Source organism: Punica granatum, chromosome 8 (genome assembly GCF_007655135.1).
Source record: "Punica granatum isolate Tunisia-2019 chromosome 8, ASM765513v2, whole genome shotgun sequence".
NCBI lineage: Eukaryota > Viridiplantae > Streptophyta > Magnoliopsida > Myrtales > Lythraceae > Punica > Punica granatum.
This window is the reverse complement of record NC_045134.1, coordinates 19,075,712-19,095,132: the sequence shown is the minus strand read 5'-3', so window position 1 is coordinate 19,095,132 and position 19,421 is coordinate 19,075,712. Positions and strand designations below refer to the sequence as shown.

At 42.3% G+C, this 19,421-nt stretch overlaps 1 protein-coding gene across 1 annotated transcript; it reads left to right on the top strand.

Annotated features, from left to right (window-relative positions):
- Positions 1-423: 423 nt before the first annotated feature.
- On the top strand, positions 424-18,554 carry LOC116187691 (protein SPIRRIG). The gene is made up of 18 exons (XM_031516588.1): positions 424-1,289; positions 2,447-2,516; positions 2,677-2,762; positions 3,348-3,483; positions 3,580-3,636; positions 3,869-4,045; positions 4,438-4,626; positions 4,767-4,832; positions 5,189-5,303; positions 5,441-6,618; positions 6,992-7,691; positions 7,786-9,006; positions 9,388-11,044; positions 11,529-14,606; positions 15,154-15,462; positions 16,020-16,326; positions 16,501-16,647; positions 16,781-18,554. The coding sequence occupies exons 1-18, from the start codon at positions 1,135-1,137 to the stop codon at positions 17,963-17,965; spliced, it is 10,833 nt and encodes a 3,610-aa protein (XP_031372448.1). The 5' UTR covers positions 424-1,134; the 3' UTR covers positions 17,966-18,554.
- The last annotated feature ends 867 nt before the right edge of the window (positions 18,555-19,421 follow it).

Here is a 19,421-nt window from a genome sequence, read left to right as displayed (position 1 = left end):
CCGTGCAAGAAAATAGTCACTATTAGACCACATGTACAATCTATGTACATCACAAGAAACTTGCCCATCAAGAGAGGCTATGCCACGTCTAAATTCTCAAATTCACTATATAATAGTTTAATACATATGCAATCCAATATGATTGATATGATGGTCTAACGACATGGTTCTCTTGATAGTATCACGAGTTCGGATCACTGTAAAGTCATGCAGGAGAATGGTCCTAATTAGACCATACGCATGGGCCTCTGTAGCCGGACTTACTTGTTCGAAAGGGCTTAGAGTCGTGGGAATCGAAAAGTGGATTTGATTGAGAATACGGAAACCTTGACGGGCTAAATTGAGAAAGAGGATAAATTTATGGATAAATCTCAATTTGTGAGAGATCAAACAGAGAGATAAGAGAGAGGGGATTTTGAGAACGAGGCAATGAAGGCGCGGAGTGGCCGTCCAAAAACAGGCAACAGAACAGAGTCAAGAGAGAGAAAGTAGAGAGAGAGAGAGAGAGAGAGCTCTCATTACTCTGTCTTCCCCCATTTCTTTTTCTTCTTCTTCATCATCATCTTCATCAATCTGTCTCTGTGTCTCTCAACCGAAGTCGCGTCTCGTTTAGCTGGATTCCCCTGATTTCTAGGGCTCCAAACAGGGAAACATTTCTCGAGAAAACAGGCAAAATCTTGATTTCGCTGAACTCTTTTTGAAAAATATTTTTCCACGGAAATTCAATTCAAGCTGCCCCCATTACACCCCGGAAAAATCTGGGCATTTGCTTTTCTTTCCCCCTTCTCGTCAAGTGTGGCAATTACAGATGGACAGATAGATCAGTGGCGCGGAGGATTTTAGCAGGAGAACGACTAAGTTGACGGGCAGATCTCGGCACCCTTTTAGTCCTTCATTTGACCCGGATCCGCCATTCCGATTGTGATCCAGCTTTTGGCTCTCTTTTTGGGTAGTGATAATCGTGAAGGGGTGATCTTGATTGTTTTTGTGGGTCTGCGTCAGTTCGAGGAGATTGAGGTTGCTTTTCTTGATGTTTTGTTTCTGGGGTTGAGAGATCTGGTGGTTCCTGGCGGATGAGAAAGGAGGGAGGAGGGAAGGTGTTGAAGTGGTGATTGAGACATTTCTTCAATCACAATGAAATGGGTATCGTTGCTTAAGGACATCAAGGAGAAGGTAGGGTTTACTCAATCTCCGACTTCCACTGCCTCGTCTTCTTCCCCGAGCTCTGCTGGCCGCTATGATCCCAATCTCCCTCCCATTCGCCATGACTTTGCTCCATCTCCTTCAAGGTCTGCTCTTCCTGTTTCAGCTGGTTTTACCATTACTTCTATCCATGTGCTTTTGATTGTGAGAGTTTGCTCTGGTCTCAAATGCTCATCGCTGTTTATCTCTACTTTGCATTGGCGTTTTAGCTCAACTATGTGCCATAAATCTTGCTTGGGACTTTGTGCATTCAGAGATTATGGCCCGAACGGGACTTGTTGGCTCTTGATGATTAGCTATGCTTTGTAGAGCTCTTAGAGTATGCCGGTTCTGTTGAATTTGCATTGACTTTTCTACCGGAACAAGGCGATTTTGTCTGATTAAGTTTAAGGTGCTACTTCAACTGTTGTGTACCTAATTGTTGCTTATCTATTCAAGTGAAGTGCACGTGGAAGGTCTGAAAAGTCTCTGATGGAATGGATTATTGAGCATTTGAGTGCAGACCTTCTATCTGTTGAAAGTTTGGGCTGCTTTGGACAGAGAGGATAAGCTGCACCGTGTTGAATTCATAATAGGTTATCCATATTGTTGTCTCAAATTAGGATGAATGTACAGAAATGTTGCTATTTATTCTTTGGAGCCTGCATTTGCGTCATGATGAAGTGGGACAGCTGCCTTGAGGGTAGTCAAGAGTTACTGGAGAAGGTGTACTGCTGCAAGAGCTAATCTGGTCATGGTAGCCATTAGCCAATACATGAGAATGATCGAGAAGGAATATAATTTTTAGAATAGTGAAGTAGATTTAAGTATGGATATTTTGTGGGATTGGGATTGGGTAATGGGGTTTTCCGGAGGGCCTTCTGATATATTGGGAGAAATTTCCTCTGATTAGCATTTGAATGATTAGGAAAGTAAGAAAATGCATAGTCTTTTCATCCTTTTACTCTTGTACTTCTCTTGGCCTGGCAGCATTCTCTTTTGAGTGTATTTGTGTAATCCTTCTTGCAGATTTGTATCTTCTGTTCATCAGAACATGCTTTGTAGAATGTCTCATCATAGTTCTTTTTCTGCAAAGTTTGTGACCCTTTGCTTGTTTCTTCCTTGATTTATCTCAATTTTAATGGTTTGTGAGCAAAACGGCTCATACTTTCTGCTGCTTCATAAAAAATTTTTACAGACTCGTACCTTATTGCAATATTCCTTTTTATTTTATCTGCTGTTAATTTTCTTCTTTTCAAAGCAGAGACAAATATGAGCTGGAATTGGACTTTAAGAGATTCTGGGAGGAGTTCCGTTCATCCAGCTCGGAAAAGGTACTTTTGCTGCATTTTTTTAATCTGCTTCAGCTAATGCCTTATTCTCAATCTTCTTTTTAGATCCATTTTTAAGTTCAGTAAATGATTGAAATGCTGTTTGGTTCGTTGCTTCTTCAAGATGCTAATGTGGTGCTAATATCTTTAATCGGTCTTGCAGGAGAAAGAAGCGGCCTTGAATTTGACTGTAGATGCTTTTTGTAGATTAGTGAAGCAGCAGTCAAATGTAGCTCAGTTAGTTACCATGTATGTCTTTCTTTTTCTATTAAATTTTGTTGATTTGGAGATTTACATGTCACATCTTGGTTTTGCCTGCCAGCTGAATGGGTATTATTATTGGAGTTATGTTGTTTGAAGGAAATCTGCTGTCAACTTATTATGTTGGTGGTGTTTGTGTATGCACTTTTATGTTTTTTGGATGCAATATAATATATATGCTATGTGACGTGTCTTTCCTATTAGTGGTGACAAACGTAAGAGGTAAATGGAAAAATTAATTTCTTCCTGTTCAGATTCACCTTTCATTAAGTTGGTATGTTAAGAGCATTTTATTGGATATTGATTGTAACCCAACTCCATTTGGAATGCTATTTATGGGTGTGCCTTTCTATCTTCATTTGCCTACCATTTTCTTGCCTAGTTCAGCCTTTATTGGATTCACAGCCATATATGTCTCCTTTTTACTCCTTATTCTAATATATTCTAATATTGACTGGTGGTACGTGTTAAAGTTCATAGTAATAAGCACAATTCACTGACCATTTCTGCATGGATGATATATTTGTTGCGACCTGTTAACATTCAAGTGACAAATTAATTTCTTGCTTGCAGGTTAGTTGAGACACATATCTTCTCTTTTGTTGTGGGTAGAGCATTTGTTACAGATATTGAAAAGTTGAAGATCAGTAGCAAAACTAGATCATTGGATGTAGAGCATGTACTAAAGTTTTTTTCAGAAGTCACACAGGTTTGCCTAATGGACTCTTGCACTCAGAGTTAATATTTTTTTTTCCCCTAATCAGATGATAGGAGTGATTTTACTTTCATTTATATTTTTTGGCAGGATGGTTTGAGTCCTGGTGCGAATTTATTAACTGCTGTGGAAATACTTGTATCAGGGGTATGTTTGCTTTGTACTTGTTTTCTCCAGATTTGTTTGTTGAAATTAATACTAATTTTGCTATCTTCTGTGCAATTTCGGTCTAAGATCTGTTTATAGCATCTGATATGTTGCATTATTTAAACTTTTACATATTAATGTGTTGCGTTTGGGATTCTACTGCCTACTGTATATGGTTCCATGGCGGTTAGATCTTTTGCTAAGTTCTACTTTTTACTCATATCATTTGCAGCCAATTGATAAGCAGTCACTCCTTGATTCTGGGATACTTTGTTGTCTCATTCATATTCTCAATGCCCTCCTGATTCCATATGAAGCTGTTGAGCCTGAGAAGGTGATCAGTGGGGAAGGACCATCATTGGTTGAAAAGGACCTCGATAAGGATCTTACACGAGTGCGACGGCTAGAGGTAAATTGCCTCCTTAGTTTTATTTCTACCTGTATTTGTTCCTCTATGTTGAAAATGACATGCGACGCTGGTGGTCTGTCTTTTTTTAAAAAAAGAATGTGTATGTTAGATCTGTTGCTAAGTGCATGGTGTTTGACTCCATGATTAGGATTTTTGTATCTTGGCAATGAAGAGGGACCCTTACATTGTAGATTTTGTAATTGCGAAGTATCGGCTACTGTTAGTGCTTAGAGGAGTGCTGATTAACTTGACATCTATGTTGTTTGCTTTATTTTGAAATTTATTTTTGAAATAAGAAGGCTCAAATCATCTTGGTCGGCATGAAAATTGCCATGAATCGTTCGAAAATAGAAAAATTGCCTGCACTACCAGTATACATGTTTTTCTCGCAGGTAGAGGGAAGTGTCGTGCACATTATGAAAGCACTTTCAAGCCATCCTTCAGCTGCTTTGAGTTTGATCGAGGATGATTCATTACAGCTGTTATTTCAAATGGTTGCAAATGGGTCCACAACAGTATTATCCCAGTATAAGGATGGTCTTGTCCTTCACCGTTTACAGCTTCATAGACATGCCATGCAGGTAACCTTGTTAATAAATGGTGCTTTAAAGTTGATTTCAACTGAAAATTGTCTTATTGTTATTAGTGAGAGACATCTAGTGAGCACGAAGTTCTGATCGGTGAATTTTTATGCATCTTTCTTTGGATTACTATATGCCAGATACTGGGCCTCTTGCTAGTCAATGATAATGGGAGCACAGCTAGATATATTCGAAAGCATCACCTGGTATGCTATTCTATGATACTACTTCTCTCTACACAAAATTTTGTTTTTTCTTTGATATTTTCTCAGTGCTGATATTTCTGTCTTCTCATTCTGCCTAAGTTTGAGATTTTGATGGCTCGTCTTATTCCATGATCATTACTATTATGCAGGATAAAGACTGTTCATTTTTCTCCTGTAGTCGTAATCCTCTGTTATTCTTTGTTCTGTTCTTGTCCATTTGTGATCTAGTATTTCTAAATTTGTTAACTGATTCTATTATAGAGCATTTATATGAGTCATATGCATTCTATCTTGTTCTGGTAACATGGCAAGGCCAGTGCTGTTATTTTATTTAGTTCTATGGTTCTGTTATGCAGGTAAAAGTTCTTTTGATGGCTGTTAAAGATTTCAACCCTGATACCGGCGATTCTGCCTACACTATGGGCATTGTGGACTTGTTACTTGAGTGTGTGGAACTTTCCTACAGACCAGGTAGATGGAGATGACTAAAAGTTGAACCTTTTAAATATAAGATATATAACATGCCTTTCTGTTGTTTATCTTTTAGTGGCTGCAGCTTTTATGCTTGTTTTCCCCCCCTGACAAGCGCATCAATTTCTGATTTGTAGAGGCTGGTGGAGTTAGGCTAAGAGATGATATTCGCAATGCTCATGGTTACCCGTTCCTCGCTCAGTTTGCATTGATTCTCTCTTCGATGCAAAAAAGTCAGGGAATTCAGACTACTCCTGCAAAGTCAACTTCTGACCAGGATAATGATACAGATGATTCCCATGCTCTGAGTGGTACAGAAAGACCTGATATGCCCATGAAAAAGGACTCCTCGACACAACATCTTTCCCCGGCTTTATCGAGATTACTCGATGTTCTAGTCAATCTTGCTCAGACTGGCCCTAGTGATTCAGCAACATCTGGTGGCAAGGGATCAAAATCTTCTCATTCTAGGACCACTGGGCACAATAGGAGTCGAACTTCTTCCATTGATCGAATTGTGGATGAACTATGGGAGAAGGAAAACAACAAAGTGAAAGACCTTGAAGCGATTCAAGTTTTGCTCGAGATCTTCCTGAAGGCGGGCAACAGGGAATTGCAGGAAGAAGTACTGAACAGAATGTTTAAAATCTTCTCTAGCCATATTGAGAACTACAAGATATGCCAACAGCTGCGGACAGTTCCTCTCTTTATCCAGAATATGGCAGGATTTCCTCAATCTTTCCAAGAGATTATCTTGAAAATTCTTGAGTATGCTGTAACAGTTGTAAACTGTGTCCCCGAGCAGGAGTTGCTTTCTTTGAGCTGCTTATTACAGCAATCAATGACATCTGATCTAAAGCAGACAATACTTTCTTTCTTTGTCAAATTGTTGTCCTTTGACCAACAATACAAGAAAGTGTTGAGGGAAGTTGGCGTACTAGCAGGATTATTAGATGACCTGAAGCAGCACAGGTTCCTTCTGGGTTCTGAGCCACAGACTGGAAACCAGAATCAGTTGGAGAGGAAGATAAGCTCAAGTAGCTTCAACAAACATTTGGATGGTAAGGATGTGATAATCTCGTCGCCGAAGCTACTGGAATCGGGTTCAGGGAGGCTTTCTATTTTCGAGGTTGAGGCTACAATTGATCTGGCATGGGACTGTCTTGTTTCTCTGTTAAAGAAGGCCGAAAGTAATCAAGCAGCATTCCGCTCGGCTGATGGAGTGCCCACAATTCTTCCGTTTCTTGCATCTACTACTCATCGTCAGGGGGCCCTTAGAATATTATCATGCTTGATCATTGAAGATATCTCACAGGTTTGTTTACATTTGATATTCGTATGTCTTAGTTGTACGTCCCATGTGTTTAGTCATTTCCTGGTTTTCTCCCATCATGGGTTTTCCAGAACTTGTCTGCCAATTAGTGTGATGTCTTTTTCATACATCTGGCCTTACATGTTGTATAGTATCTTAGTTTGTAAATAACATGTTGTCATATATCTGGGGGCATACCTCTATTTATTGCTGTCCACGAGTTGTTGATTTCATCACATCACATCAAACACATTCGATGTACTATGTTTTGAGAAAATAATTCCAAATTTATTTTGCAGATTTGGGAAACAGTAAGATAATGCTTAATATTTATGAACTATTTCTGAAATAATGATCTGTTGCATGATTTCATCAGGCCCATTCTGATGAGCTCAGTGCAATTGTTGAAGTTCTGAAGAGTGGAATGGTCACAAGTGTCTCTGGAAGCCAGTACAAGCTGGGAAGTGATGCTAAATGTGACACCATGGGCACTTTATGGCGAATTTTCGGAGCAAATAATTCTGTGCAGAAGGTTTTTGGCGAAGCGACTGGCTTTTCTCTTCTCCTAACAGTTCTTCATGATTTTCAGAGTGAAGAAGCGGACATGGACCAGTCCTCTGTTGAGGCTAACATGAAGGTTTTCACATACTTGCTTCGTCTCGTGACTGCTGGGGTGTGCGATAATACTGCTAATCGGATAAAATTGCACTTGATTATATCTTCCCAAACTTTCTATGAACTTCTTGCTGAGTCAGGGTTGCTCTCTGTTGACTGTGAAAAGCAAGTCATACAGCTATTGCTTGAACTTGCATTAGAAATCGTGTTGCCTCCATTCTTCTCAGCAGACAGTTCTATATTATCTGATTCAAATGGAAGTGAGCAAGATACTTTTCTCTTGGTTACTCCTTCTGGTTCTTGTAACCTAGATAAAAGGAGGGTTTATAATGCTGGTGCAGTTAGGGTCCTTATCCGCTCTCTCTTGCTGTTTACCCCGAGAGTGCAGTTGGAAGTGTTGAACTTACTTGAAAAGCTTGCTCGTGCTGGATCCTTCAATCAAGAGAATCTAACTTCCGTAGGTGCGAGCCGGAGGCTGCCCATATATCTTGGTTTTACTCTCCATTGCGATCGCTTCTTTCTAACTACTTAAATAATTATGTTTTTTTTTTCCAGGTTGTGTTGAACTCTTGTTGGAAACGATTCATCCCTTTATCGGCGGTTCATCTCCATTACTATCCTATGCTCTGAAGATTGTGGAAGTTCTTGGAGCGTACAGGTTATCTGCATCTGAGCTCCGGGTCCTTATTCGCTATATCTTTCAGATGAGGCTTACAAACTCGGGTCATATTCTAGTTGACATGATGGAAAGATTGATTTTGATGGAAGATATGGCTTCAGAGAATGTGTCTCTAGCTCCATTTATGGAGATGGACATGAGAAAAGTTGGGCATGCATCTATTCAGGTATCTCTGGGAGAGAGATCGTGGCCTCCTGCTGCTGGTTATTCATTTGTCTGCTGGTTTCAGTTCCAAAACTTTCTGAAGTCACCCATGAATGAGGCAGGGGAGCCCTCCAAGGGTGGTCCAATCAAGAGACTAAATGGGTCAGGGGTCCGGCAGAACGAGCAGCAGATATTTCGGATATTCTCTGTAGGATCTGCAAGCACTGAGAACACCTTCTATGCAGAGCTCTACCTTCAGGATGATGGACTCCTAACCTTGTCAACAAGCAACTCTAGTTCTTTGTCCTTTTCTGGTTTGGAACTGGAAGAGGGAAGGTGGCACCACCTTGCAGTTGTGCATAGCAAGCCCAACGCTCTCGCTGGTCTTTTTCAGGCTAGCTTTGCCTGCGTGTATCTCAATGGAAAGCTCAGACATACAGGAAAATTGGGATACTCTCCATCTCCAGCTGGGAAACCCTTGCAGGTCACGATTGGCACACCAGCGAGCCACTCGAAGGTCTCTGATTTGAACTGGAAGCTCCGCTCATGTTACCTTTTCGAGGAGGTTCTCACTCCAGGTTGTGTCTGTTTCATGTATATCCTCGGGAGAGGCTACAGAGGTCTGTTCCAGGACGCGGATCTCCTGAGATTTGTACCAAACCAGGCCTGTGGTGGTGGAAGTATGGCGATCTTAGACTCTCTGGATACTGACTTGCCTCTTGCTTCAAGTATGCAGAGGCCTGATAGTGGTGGCAAGCAGGGGGAGACCAAGGCTGACCGCAGTGGGATTGTTTGGGATTTGGACCGGTTAGGGAACCTCTCATTGCAGCTCTCAGGGAAGAAACTTATCTTCACATTTGATGCGACTTGTGCAGAAGCTGTGCGGACATCAGGGTCCATGTCCATGCTTAATCTCGTTGATCCTATGTCAGCTGCTGCTTCTCCAATCGGTGGTATGTTTTTTTTGAATACATCCCCCTTCACATCTGTTGTGCCTGCATCATATTCATGACAATTATTGGAGAGGTCAAAGCTGAAATGGCCAAATCACTTTTAATAACATTGTTAAGAAATATGTTAGATATACTGCAAAATGCAAGATCTAAAACTTCCAGGTTTGTCTGGTTCATTGCCATTCCTGTTCATGCTGGGTCTGATTGGATGAGCTGGTCCAGTGGATCTTGTATACCTTTCCAAGGATCAGACAAGTTACATGGCCACCAATGGCTTGGGCCATCTGATTACTGTCTGGCCATGCAAGTTAAAATTTCAGAAATGTGTAAGTTAATTCACATCCGACTATGTTTACTTGTAACTTTGTAACAATGATGCAGGTATACCACGTTTTGGGAGGCTACATGGAGACATTTACATCTGCAGGAAATGTGTATTTGGTGACACGGTTCGTCCCATTGGTGGCATTGCCGTAATACTGGCACTAATCGAAGCAGCTGAATCTCGCGACATGCTTCATATGGCTATCACTTTATTAGCCAGTGCACTTCATCAGAATCCTCAAAATCTGAGTGATATGCAAGCCTGTAGGGGATATCACTTGTTAGCTCTCTTTTTGCGCCGGAGAATGTCTCTATTTGAGATGCAAACCCTGGAGATCTTCTTCCAAATAGCTGCATGTGAAGCTTCGTTCTCTAACCCGAAAAAGTTGGAACATGCTCGAACTAGAGTGTCACCTGGAGCAATTATTCAAGAGCCTAATTCAAATTTCGAGGATCTCAACCTGTCGAAGTTCAGGGATGAGATGTCCTCTTTTGGCTCTCATGGAGATATGGATGATTTCTCTGCACAGAAGGACTCGTTCAGCCACATATCAGAGTTGGAAAATGCTGAAATACCAGCAGAAACCTCAAATTGCATTGTCCTGTCTAATTCTGACATGGTTGAGCATGTCTTGTTGGACTGGACGCTGTGGGTCACAGCTCCTGTTTCACATCAGATCGCTTTGTTGGTGTTTCTTGAGCATTTAGTCTCCATGCACTGGTACCGGAATCATAACCTTACGACTCTGCGCCGACTGAACTTGGTCCAGCACTTGTTGGTGACTCTTCAACGAGGTGATGTAGAAGTACCGGTCTTGGAGAAATTGGTCGTGTTGCTTGGTGTCATTTTAGAGGATGGCTTTTTATCTTCTGAGCTTGACCATGTAGTTACCTTCGTAATCATGACATTCGATCCGCCCGAGTTGACACCGCGCCGGCAAATTGTGAGAGAGTCGATGGGGAAACATGTAATAGTGAGGAATATGCTACTCGAGATGCTCATTGACTTACAAGTCACGATAAAATCAGAAGAGTTGCTTGAACAGTGGCATAAGATTGTGTCTTCCAAGTTGATCACATATTTTCTTGATGAAGCCGTCCATCCTACTAGCATGAGGTGGATCATGACTTTGCTTGGTGTCTGTCTTGCATCTTCTCCCACATTTGCTCTGAAGTTCCGAACTAGTGGAGGTTATCAGGGTTTGGCACGGGTTCTCCAAAGCTTCTATGATTCACCTGATATATATTATATTTTGTTCTGTCTAATTTTTGGCAAGCCTGTCTATCCAAGACTCCCTGAAGTCCGTATGCTCGACTTTCATGCTCTTATCCCAAGTCATGGGAGTTACATGGAATTGAAATTTGTGGAGCTTCTTGAATCAGTCATAGCTATGGCAAAAGCGACATTTGACAGGCTGAGTATGCAATCGATGCTTGCCCATCAGACAGGCAACCTCTCACAAGTTGGCGCTGGGCTTGTGGCAGAACTTTTTGAGGGAAATGCAGATATGGCCGGAGACCTTCAGGGTGAGGCTCTTATGCACAAGACATATGCTGCTCGGTTAATGGGTGGTGAGGCATCAGCTCCTGCTGCCGCGACCTCTGTCCTGAGATTCATGGTTGACTTGGCGAAGATGTGCCCTCCCTTTTCTGCTGTGTGCCGACGGACTGAATTTCTTGAGAGCTGTGTTGACCTTTACTTCTCTTGCGTCAGGTTCGTCACTGTGATGTTCACTTGTGGTTTTACTTTTGACATTACTTAGCTGGTTTACGTGCTGAAAACAAGCTTTTCAAAAATTGGTGATCTGTGCCGTTATTTGAAATTCTTTACAATAAAACTGGAGCCACTTTATTGTTTATTTTGTATGGCCTATGTGGGACCACTTTTGATGGCTTTTTCAATTTTAATATAGGTAATGCCAGGAACCTCCTCACCATAGATCAATTACCTTGGAAGTTGTTAGTCATTAAGGAAATTACGATATCAATAGTGGCTTTTGGACTATTCGGCCTGCTTTCCTAATCTGTCTACAATGAAATGCAGTTGGTGTTTTGATGAAACCTTTTCTTAATCTCTTTATCTGGCTTAGATGGCTTGATCTTGCTTCTTGGAAATCATCTGATCTATGTTCCTGGCTTCCTCAGGGACTATGGTGATATTTCACGTATTCGTTATGTTTCTCTTTTTTCTATTGCAGAGCTGCATGTGCAGTGAAAATGGCAAAGGAACTCTCTTTCAAAACAGAGGAGAAGAATTTGAATGACGCTGATGATACCAACAGCTCGCAGAACACGTTTTCAAGCTTGCCTCATGAACATGAGCAGTCTGCTAAAACCTCTATAAGTGTTGGAAGCTTTCCTCCTGTGCAAGTGAGTTCCAGCTCTGAAGAAATTCAAGTGCCTTCGAATTACATATCTGGAGATAATGGTGAGATGAAAATTTCATCAAAGTCGCAGCAAGATTTGAACAAATCGAGGCATGAAGATGACCCAGCTGTTCAAAGCTATGATGGTGAGAATGTGGATCCTGCGACACCAACTTCCAGCATGAATGGTTCAAGCTTCCACAATGTTAAATCTGTCCAATTAAAGATTCAACCCCCCGATAATCAGAGCACCGCTTCACAGACTATGCTTGGTTCACCTAGCTTATCTGAAAAATCAAACTTCAAGATTCAGTTGACTCCTAGTTCTCCAGTTATTGCGCTAACCTCTTGGTTGGGAAGTGCAAGCCACAATGAGTCTAAAACTCCTCCAGTCAGTACATTTTCCATGGAGTCCTCTTCCTTCTCAGCTAGTGAGTTTGATCCATCTTCTGAATTCAAATTGAGTTCTCAGGGCTCAACTCCTCCAACGAATACAATATTCTCTGTTAGCCCGAAGATTCTCTTTGACATTGATGATTCAGGATATGGTGGTGGCCCGTGCTCTGCTGGGGCTACTGCTGTCTTAGATTTCACAGCGGAAGTTCTCTCTGATTTCATGACTGAGCAGATAAAAGGCGCACAGATCGTGGAGAGTATGGTTGAGAATGTTCCTCTTTATGTTGATTCTGAGTCAGTTCTAGTCTTTCAGGGTCTTTGTCTCAGCAGGCTTATGATATTCCTCGAGAGGAGACTTATTAGAGACGATGAGGAGGATGATAAGAAGCTAGACAAGGCCCGATGGTCTTCAAACTTGGATGCACTATGTTGGATTATTGTGGATAGGGTCTACATGGGTGCATTCCCTCAGCCTGCAGGTGTCCTGAAAACCCTTGAATTTCTGCTGTCCATGCTCCAGTTGGCAAACAAAGACGGGCGTATTGAAGAAGCTGCTCCCACAGGAAAAGGGCTCTTATCAATCGCAAGGGGGAGTAAGCAGCTGGAGGCTTACATACACTCGATTCTCAAGAACACAAACCGCATGATAATGTATTGTTTCTTGCCTTCATTCTTGGTTTCCTTGGGAGAGGAAGATCTACTCTCTCGGTTAGGTCTGCTTGCCGAACCCAAGAAGAGGTCACCTTCAATATTTTCAGAAGAAGATTCAGGATTCAATATCTGCACGGTATTGCAGTTACTTGTTGCACATAGGCAAATCATCTTCTGCCCCAGCAATGTTGACACCGATTTGAATTGCTGCCTCTGTGTGAATTTAATCTCATTTCTTCGTGATGAGAGGAGGAATGTGCAAAATATGGCTGTTGATGTGATTAAGTACCTTCTAGTTCATAGGAGGGCAGCGCTAGAGGACATGCTCGTCTCTAAACCAAACCAGGGGCTGCATGTGGATGTTCTACATGGTGGTTTTGATAAATTACTGACTGGAAGTTTATCTGCATTCTTTGAGTGGCTTCAGGGTTCGGAACAGTTGGTCAGCAAAGTCTTGGAGCAGTGTGCTGCGATTATGTGGGTTCAGTATATTGCTGGATCAGCAAAATTTCCTGGTGTGAGAATAAAAGGCATGGAGGGACGTAGGAAGAAGGAAATGGGAAGAAGAAATCGAGAAACTTCTAGGCTTGATGTTAGGCACTGGGAGCAAATAAATGAGAGGAGATATGCCCTGGAATTGGTCCGTGATCAGATGTCCACTGAGCTGAGAGTCGTTCGTCAAGACAAGTACGGGTGGATCCTCCATGCAGAGAGTGAGTGGCAAAACCACCTGCTGGAACTTGTTCATGAGCGAGGAATTCTTCCCATGCGGAAATTGTCCAATGGAGAAGATCCAGAGTGGCAGCTCTGTCCAATTGAGGGCCCTTACCGTATGCGGAAGAAGCTTGAGCGTTGCAAGTTGAAGATTGACAGCATTCAGAATGTTTTAAATGGTGAATTTGAACTGGGAGAAGCAGAGGTCTTGAAATCCAAGAATGAGACTGGTCCGAGCCCGTCCGATTCTGATTCAGAAAAGTACTTTCACCAGCTGGTGGACTCTGAGAAACAGGAAGATGTTCATGGGGAACTATACGAGAACTCTTTCATGAGGGAATCTGAAGCTACAGATGATGCCAAAGAGACAGGATCTGTGGGGAATGAGTGGAATGATGACAGGGCTAGCAGCATGAATGAAGGCAGCCTTCATTCTGCACTTGAGTTCACGGGAAAGTCAAGTACGGTATCTGTTCCAGTAACGGAAAGTAATAATGGAAGGTCTGAGTTAGGGTCTCCTAGACAATCTTCTTCCAACAAAGTCGATGATGCCAAAGTTTCTGAGGATAAGTCGGAGAAGGAACTGAATGACAATGGTGAATACCTAATCAGACCTTACCTGGAACCCCTTGAGAAGATACGGTGCAAGTATAACTGTGAACGGGTTGTGGGTCTTGATAAACATGATGGGATTTTTCTCATAGGTGAACTCTGTTTATACGTGATTGAGAATTTTTACATCGATGAATCAGGGTGCATCTGTGAGAAGGAATGTGAGGATGAACTCTCTGTGATCGATCAGGCTTTGGGAGTAAAAAAGGATGTTACTGGAAGTATGGACTTTCAGTCCAAGTCAACGTCATCATGGACCCCCGGTGTTAAGTCTTTGGTTGGTGGAAGGGCCTGGGCTTATAATGGTGGTGCATGGGGTAAGGAGAGGGTCTGTAGTAGTGGAAATCTCCCTCATCCCTGGCGCATGTGGAAGCTTAATAGTGTTCATGAGATTTTGAAGCGGGACTACCAGTTGCGACCAGTTGCTATTGAAATATTCAGCATGGACGGAAATAATGACCTCCTTGTTTTCCACAAGAGAGAGAGGGAAGAAGTGTTCAAGAACATGGTTGCCCTGAATCTTCCCAGGAATAGCATGTACAACTCTTTCTTCCTTTTCACTGTCTTTTTGAATTTTGTGTGGTTACTTTTTGGCTATCGTCAACTCCTGTTCACGTCTGGCATAGCATGCAGTCTGTTTAAGTGGCTTCCTCGGCATGTAGTCTTTGTTGCATAACAAATTATGCCGACACATGACATCATATCAACGGGACTTTAAGTTGATACACATAGTTAAAATAAGTACATATTAGCCACTTTTATCAGAAAAGCGTAAATCTTATCTGGTGAGTGTGGAGGGTGTTTCTGGAGTCTCTGAAGATTGGTTTGATATCAATGGCCAAGCACTTAGAATGTTGTTGTCCCAGAGTCTCTTATACCATCAATTGAAGTTTAGGGCATGGTGGGATTATTTAGAAATCTTTTAGAAGTCGTATTTATTACAATATTTTTTGGAAACATATCTGTTGCTTCTTCTCTGTTCCCTAAATTGCACCGCTTACAACTTTTTCTCTGTTATTTTCAATACTTTGATGATCGTTTCGTTGCTTCATTGCTCTTATGAGTTTGGTACAATTTTCTCAAGGTTGGACACAACCATCTCGGGATCAGCAAAGCAGGAAAGCAGTGAAGGTGGCAGGCTTTTCAAGTTGATGGCGAAATCCTTCTCCAAAAGGTGGCAAAATGGAGAAATCAGCAACTTCCAGTACCTGATGCATCTAAATACCTTAGCAGGGAGGGGATACAGTGATCTTACGCAATATCCAGTATTTCCCTGGGTGCTTGCAGATTATGAGAGTGAAAACCTGGACTTGTCTGACCCAGAGACATTCCGTAGGCTTGACAAGCCAATGGGTTGCCAAACACCAGAAGGAGAAGAAGAGTTTAGAAAAAGGTGGGCCACAATACTCATCCTTGCTTAAAACGTGTAGGAATAATGAATACTTATACATTACAATAAGAAGCTATCACACAGTAGATAATGTCATAGTTTATAAGGCAGTTGCGGCTTGTTGGACCGGCTCAACCTGATAAGAGGACTCCTACGGCTGGTACAGTTGATTGGGGGGAAAAAAAATTAGATTTACAGTTTTATCCATTAAACCATCCATTTTTGCATAGAACTGGTCATGTTGTATTTTTATGTTATTTTTTGTGGAGTTTGTTGAAATCATTGAACCATCAGTTTTGCAGGTTCAATGTTTGGTGCAGCTCTGACTACTATTGTTTATATGATCTACTAGTAGATAGTAATAGGGCATGTTTATCCCTTCTGACCGTAGAGATTCAAAATTGCAAAATTTCTGCTTGATAGTTTAATAGCTGAAGCATGTCAGTTGGCTATGTTCACCTCTCCCATTTTATGCTTTTGAACCCTTCACTTGTGAAATATTAAGTTTTCCATTGACATGTTATACCACCACTGATCATGTCATTTTCTTGTTGCTGCAGATACGAGAGCTGGGATGATCCTGAAGTTCCTAAATTTCATTATGGTTCTCACTATTCAAGTGCTGGGATCGTTCTATTTTACCTGCTTCGTCTTCCACCATTCAGTGCAGAGAATCAGAAGCTACAGGGCGGTCAATTTGACCATGCTGATCGTCTTTTTAACAGTATAAAAGATACTTGGCTAAGTGCAGCTGGGAAGGGCAACACGTCTGATGTGAAGGAACTTATCCCGGAATTCTTTTACATGCCTGAATTCCTAGAAAACAGGTTCAACCTTGATTTGGGAGTGAAACAATCTGGAGAACAGGTTTGTGTAATTTCTTTGAACATTTGATGGACCTACCCTTGGTTGACTACATCATTCTGCTCTTTGCTTAGAGGCATCATGTTAAATTTTTTCAGCAAAAAAGAGAAAAAAAATAGAAAAAAAGAAAAAAGGCACCATGTTTAATTAATTTGGTTCTCATCGATGGATTTTCAGGTGACTGATGTATACCTGCCTCCATGGGCCAAAGGAAGTGCGATGGAATTCATTAGGAAGCACCGAGAAGCACTTGAATCCGATTATGTTTCAGAAAATCTTCACCACTGGATAGACCTAATCTTTGGGTACAAGCAGAGAGGAAAGGTGGGCAGCCACCACTATCTCTACTTTCTAGACATGTGGTAGATTTTTAGATCAGTTGCCTAGTTGATATCACTGTAATGTTTGCGGTGGGAATACTTTTAATGGTCGATTGTTTTTTTCTTCCTCCCCTTAGGCTGCTGAGGAAGCTGTGAATGTGTTCTACCATTACACCTACGAGGGGAGCGTTGACATTGACTCAGTCACTGACCCTGCGATGAAAGCCTCCATCCTCGCCCAGATCAACCACTTTGGGCAGACTCCTAAGCAGCTGTTCCAGAAGCCCCACGTGAAGAGAAGAATTGACAGGAAGCTTCCCCAGCACCCACTTAAGAACTCCGCACATCTCATCCCTCGTGAAGTCCGCAAGATTTCATCTCCAGTCACCCAGATTGTCAGCTCCCATGACAAGATCCTTGTTGCAGGAGGAAACACATTACTCAAACCGACAACTTACTCAAAGTACGTAGCGTGGGGATTCCCAGACCGTAGCCTGCGGTTCATGAGCTATGACCAGGACCGTCTCCTCTCTACCCATGAGAACCTCCATGGAGGGAACCAAATTCAATGTGCCAGTGCCAGCCTCGATGGGCAAATTCTTGTCACTGGGGCTGATGATGGCCTAGTCTGTGCGTGGAGAGTTGGGAAGGAAGGGCCTCGTCTGTCCCGGCAGTTGAAACTGGAGAAGTCCCTCTGTGCCCACACAGGGAAGGTGACGTGCCTCCACGTGAGCCAGCCCTACATGCTGATTGCCAGTGGGTCAGATGACTGCACTGTAATCATTTGGGATCTCAGCACACTAAGCTTCGTCAGGCAATTGCCTGAGTTCCCATCTCCTGTCTCAGCGATCTATGTAAATGACCTCACTGGGGAGATTCTCACTGCAGCGGGAGTATTACTCGCTGTTTGGAGCATCAATGGAGACTGTCTGGCAGCAGTCAACACTTCTCAGCTGCCGTCCGATTATATCCTGTCCGTGACGAGCTGTACATTTTCGGATTGGCAGGACACAAACTGGTATGTGACAGGGCACCAGAGTGGGGCCGTTAAGGTGTGGCAGATGATCCATTGCTCGGATGTTGAGATTGAGCTGCAGGGGAAGAGCTCGAGCAGTTACAGAGCTGGTGTTATATCTTTTGGTGATCGGGCACCCGAATACAGGTTAGTCCTGCGTAGGGTCCTCAAGTCCCATAAGCATCCCGTGACTGCTCTCTTCCTCACGAGTGACCTGAAGCAGCTGTTGAGTGGGGATTCGGGTGGGCAGTTGCTGTCTTGGACTATTCCTGATGAGAGCACAAGAGGTTCATTCAACTGGGGGTAATGTGAGGGAACCGACCTTTGAGTTTTGATCATTTTGGTAGCGGCAGATCTTGATTCTTCTCGCTGCTACCCAGTCCGGGTTCTGAAAGACTGCCTTGCTCCCCATAGAAAGAGAAAAAGGGGAATTAAGGCAAAACTGGCTTGGAGGAGTTACATGGAAACAGGATCAGGAAGGGCAGAGATTGCTTAATGCTCAGAAGCTTCTCTTGACGTTCGACTTACAACTGATATAGCTGGGGCGAGAACAGCAGATAAGGATGGGTTGGACATTCGACTGTGTCCACAAGAAAGACAGAATCGTCAAAAAATGGTGGTGTTATTATTAAGCAAGGAAGTGCAGGGATGTTTCCGGTTTTGCAGGTGAACATCCGCCGAGAATGTTTTATGTGATTTGATTTTGTTGGTTCTTATTTTCCGGTGTACATAGGGATAGACGTTTTCTTTTCCACCCAATTCGGTCGGTGAAATGTTGTATAGGAGAAAAGGTAGTGTGCCATATGCAGAGGACTCTTCTTGATTAAAAACGATATCATTGAAATATTTAACATTTGAGAGGAGATGATGATGAGTAGTAAATCTGTTGTCTGCTCTATTCCTTTGATTCTGTTCACTTCAAAACGCTCGGCACCTAATTTTCAACTCGTGGGGATGACTCTAGGTGTGCGAGGAAGCGGTTCCAAGATACTTGACGTGCCACCAGTTAACCTTACCGATCAAATGCGTAGTATCACGGCCTCGAAAGTCGGTGGGATTGAGGGGCGACTGGATTTATCGAAGTTGCAGTAATAATGAATCAAATGAACTCGCGGTTTAGGGGTTTAGTCGTTATGCGTCCTCTCACCTGTCTCCAAGTGCTATGAGAGACGAGATCCACAGAAGCAGCCCGAAAGCTAACTACTTGACCTCGGCTGGGAGCTATTCACACGGCTGAGTTGCGAGCCTTCGATGAGCTAGGCTTGCTAAAGCCAACCTTGATGACGGTTATGAAAGCTAAGTGCGGTACAGTAAAAAGCTTGAAAGGTAAATTGCAAGGAAAGGATAAAAGTGCTAGGAAAATAAACGGTAGGAATCAAAATGTATGGGACCCTACAACGAATAAGACGACAAGTATATATAGGTAATACAATGAAACCCCATACAATATATCGTAATTGGATATGCTTATAATTACGAAATCGAGATAATATCCAAAATAGGAAGTAGAGTACTAGGAAATCTAGATTGGCTAAAATCTATGAGACCAAATATTCTAGAAATATCGACCGACTTATACATGGCCTAAAATAAAGATAGTCGCAATCTTCATTCCTTGCTCGAGAAGAATAATAGGCTGCCAAAGAAATCAATTCCTTATTGCCTCTGCACATGGGAAGCACGCCTATGCATGCATATATTTGAATTTTCATATGAGCTCTCTTCATGCTGGGCTTCGCTCATGAATGCGCCAATCTTCATAA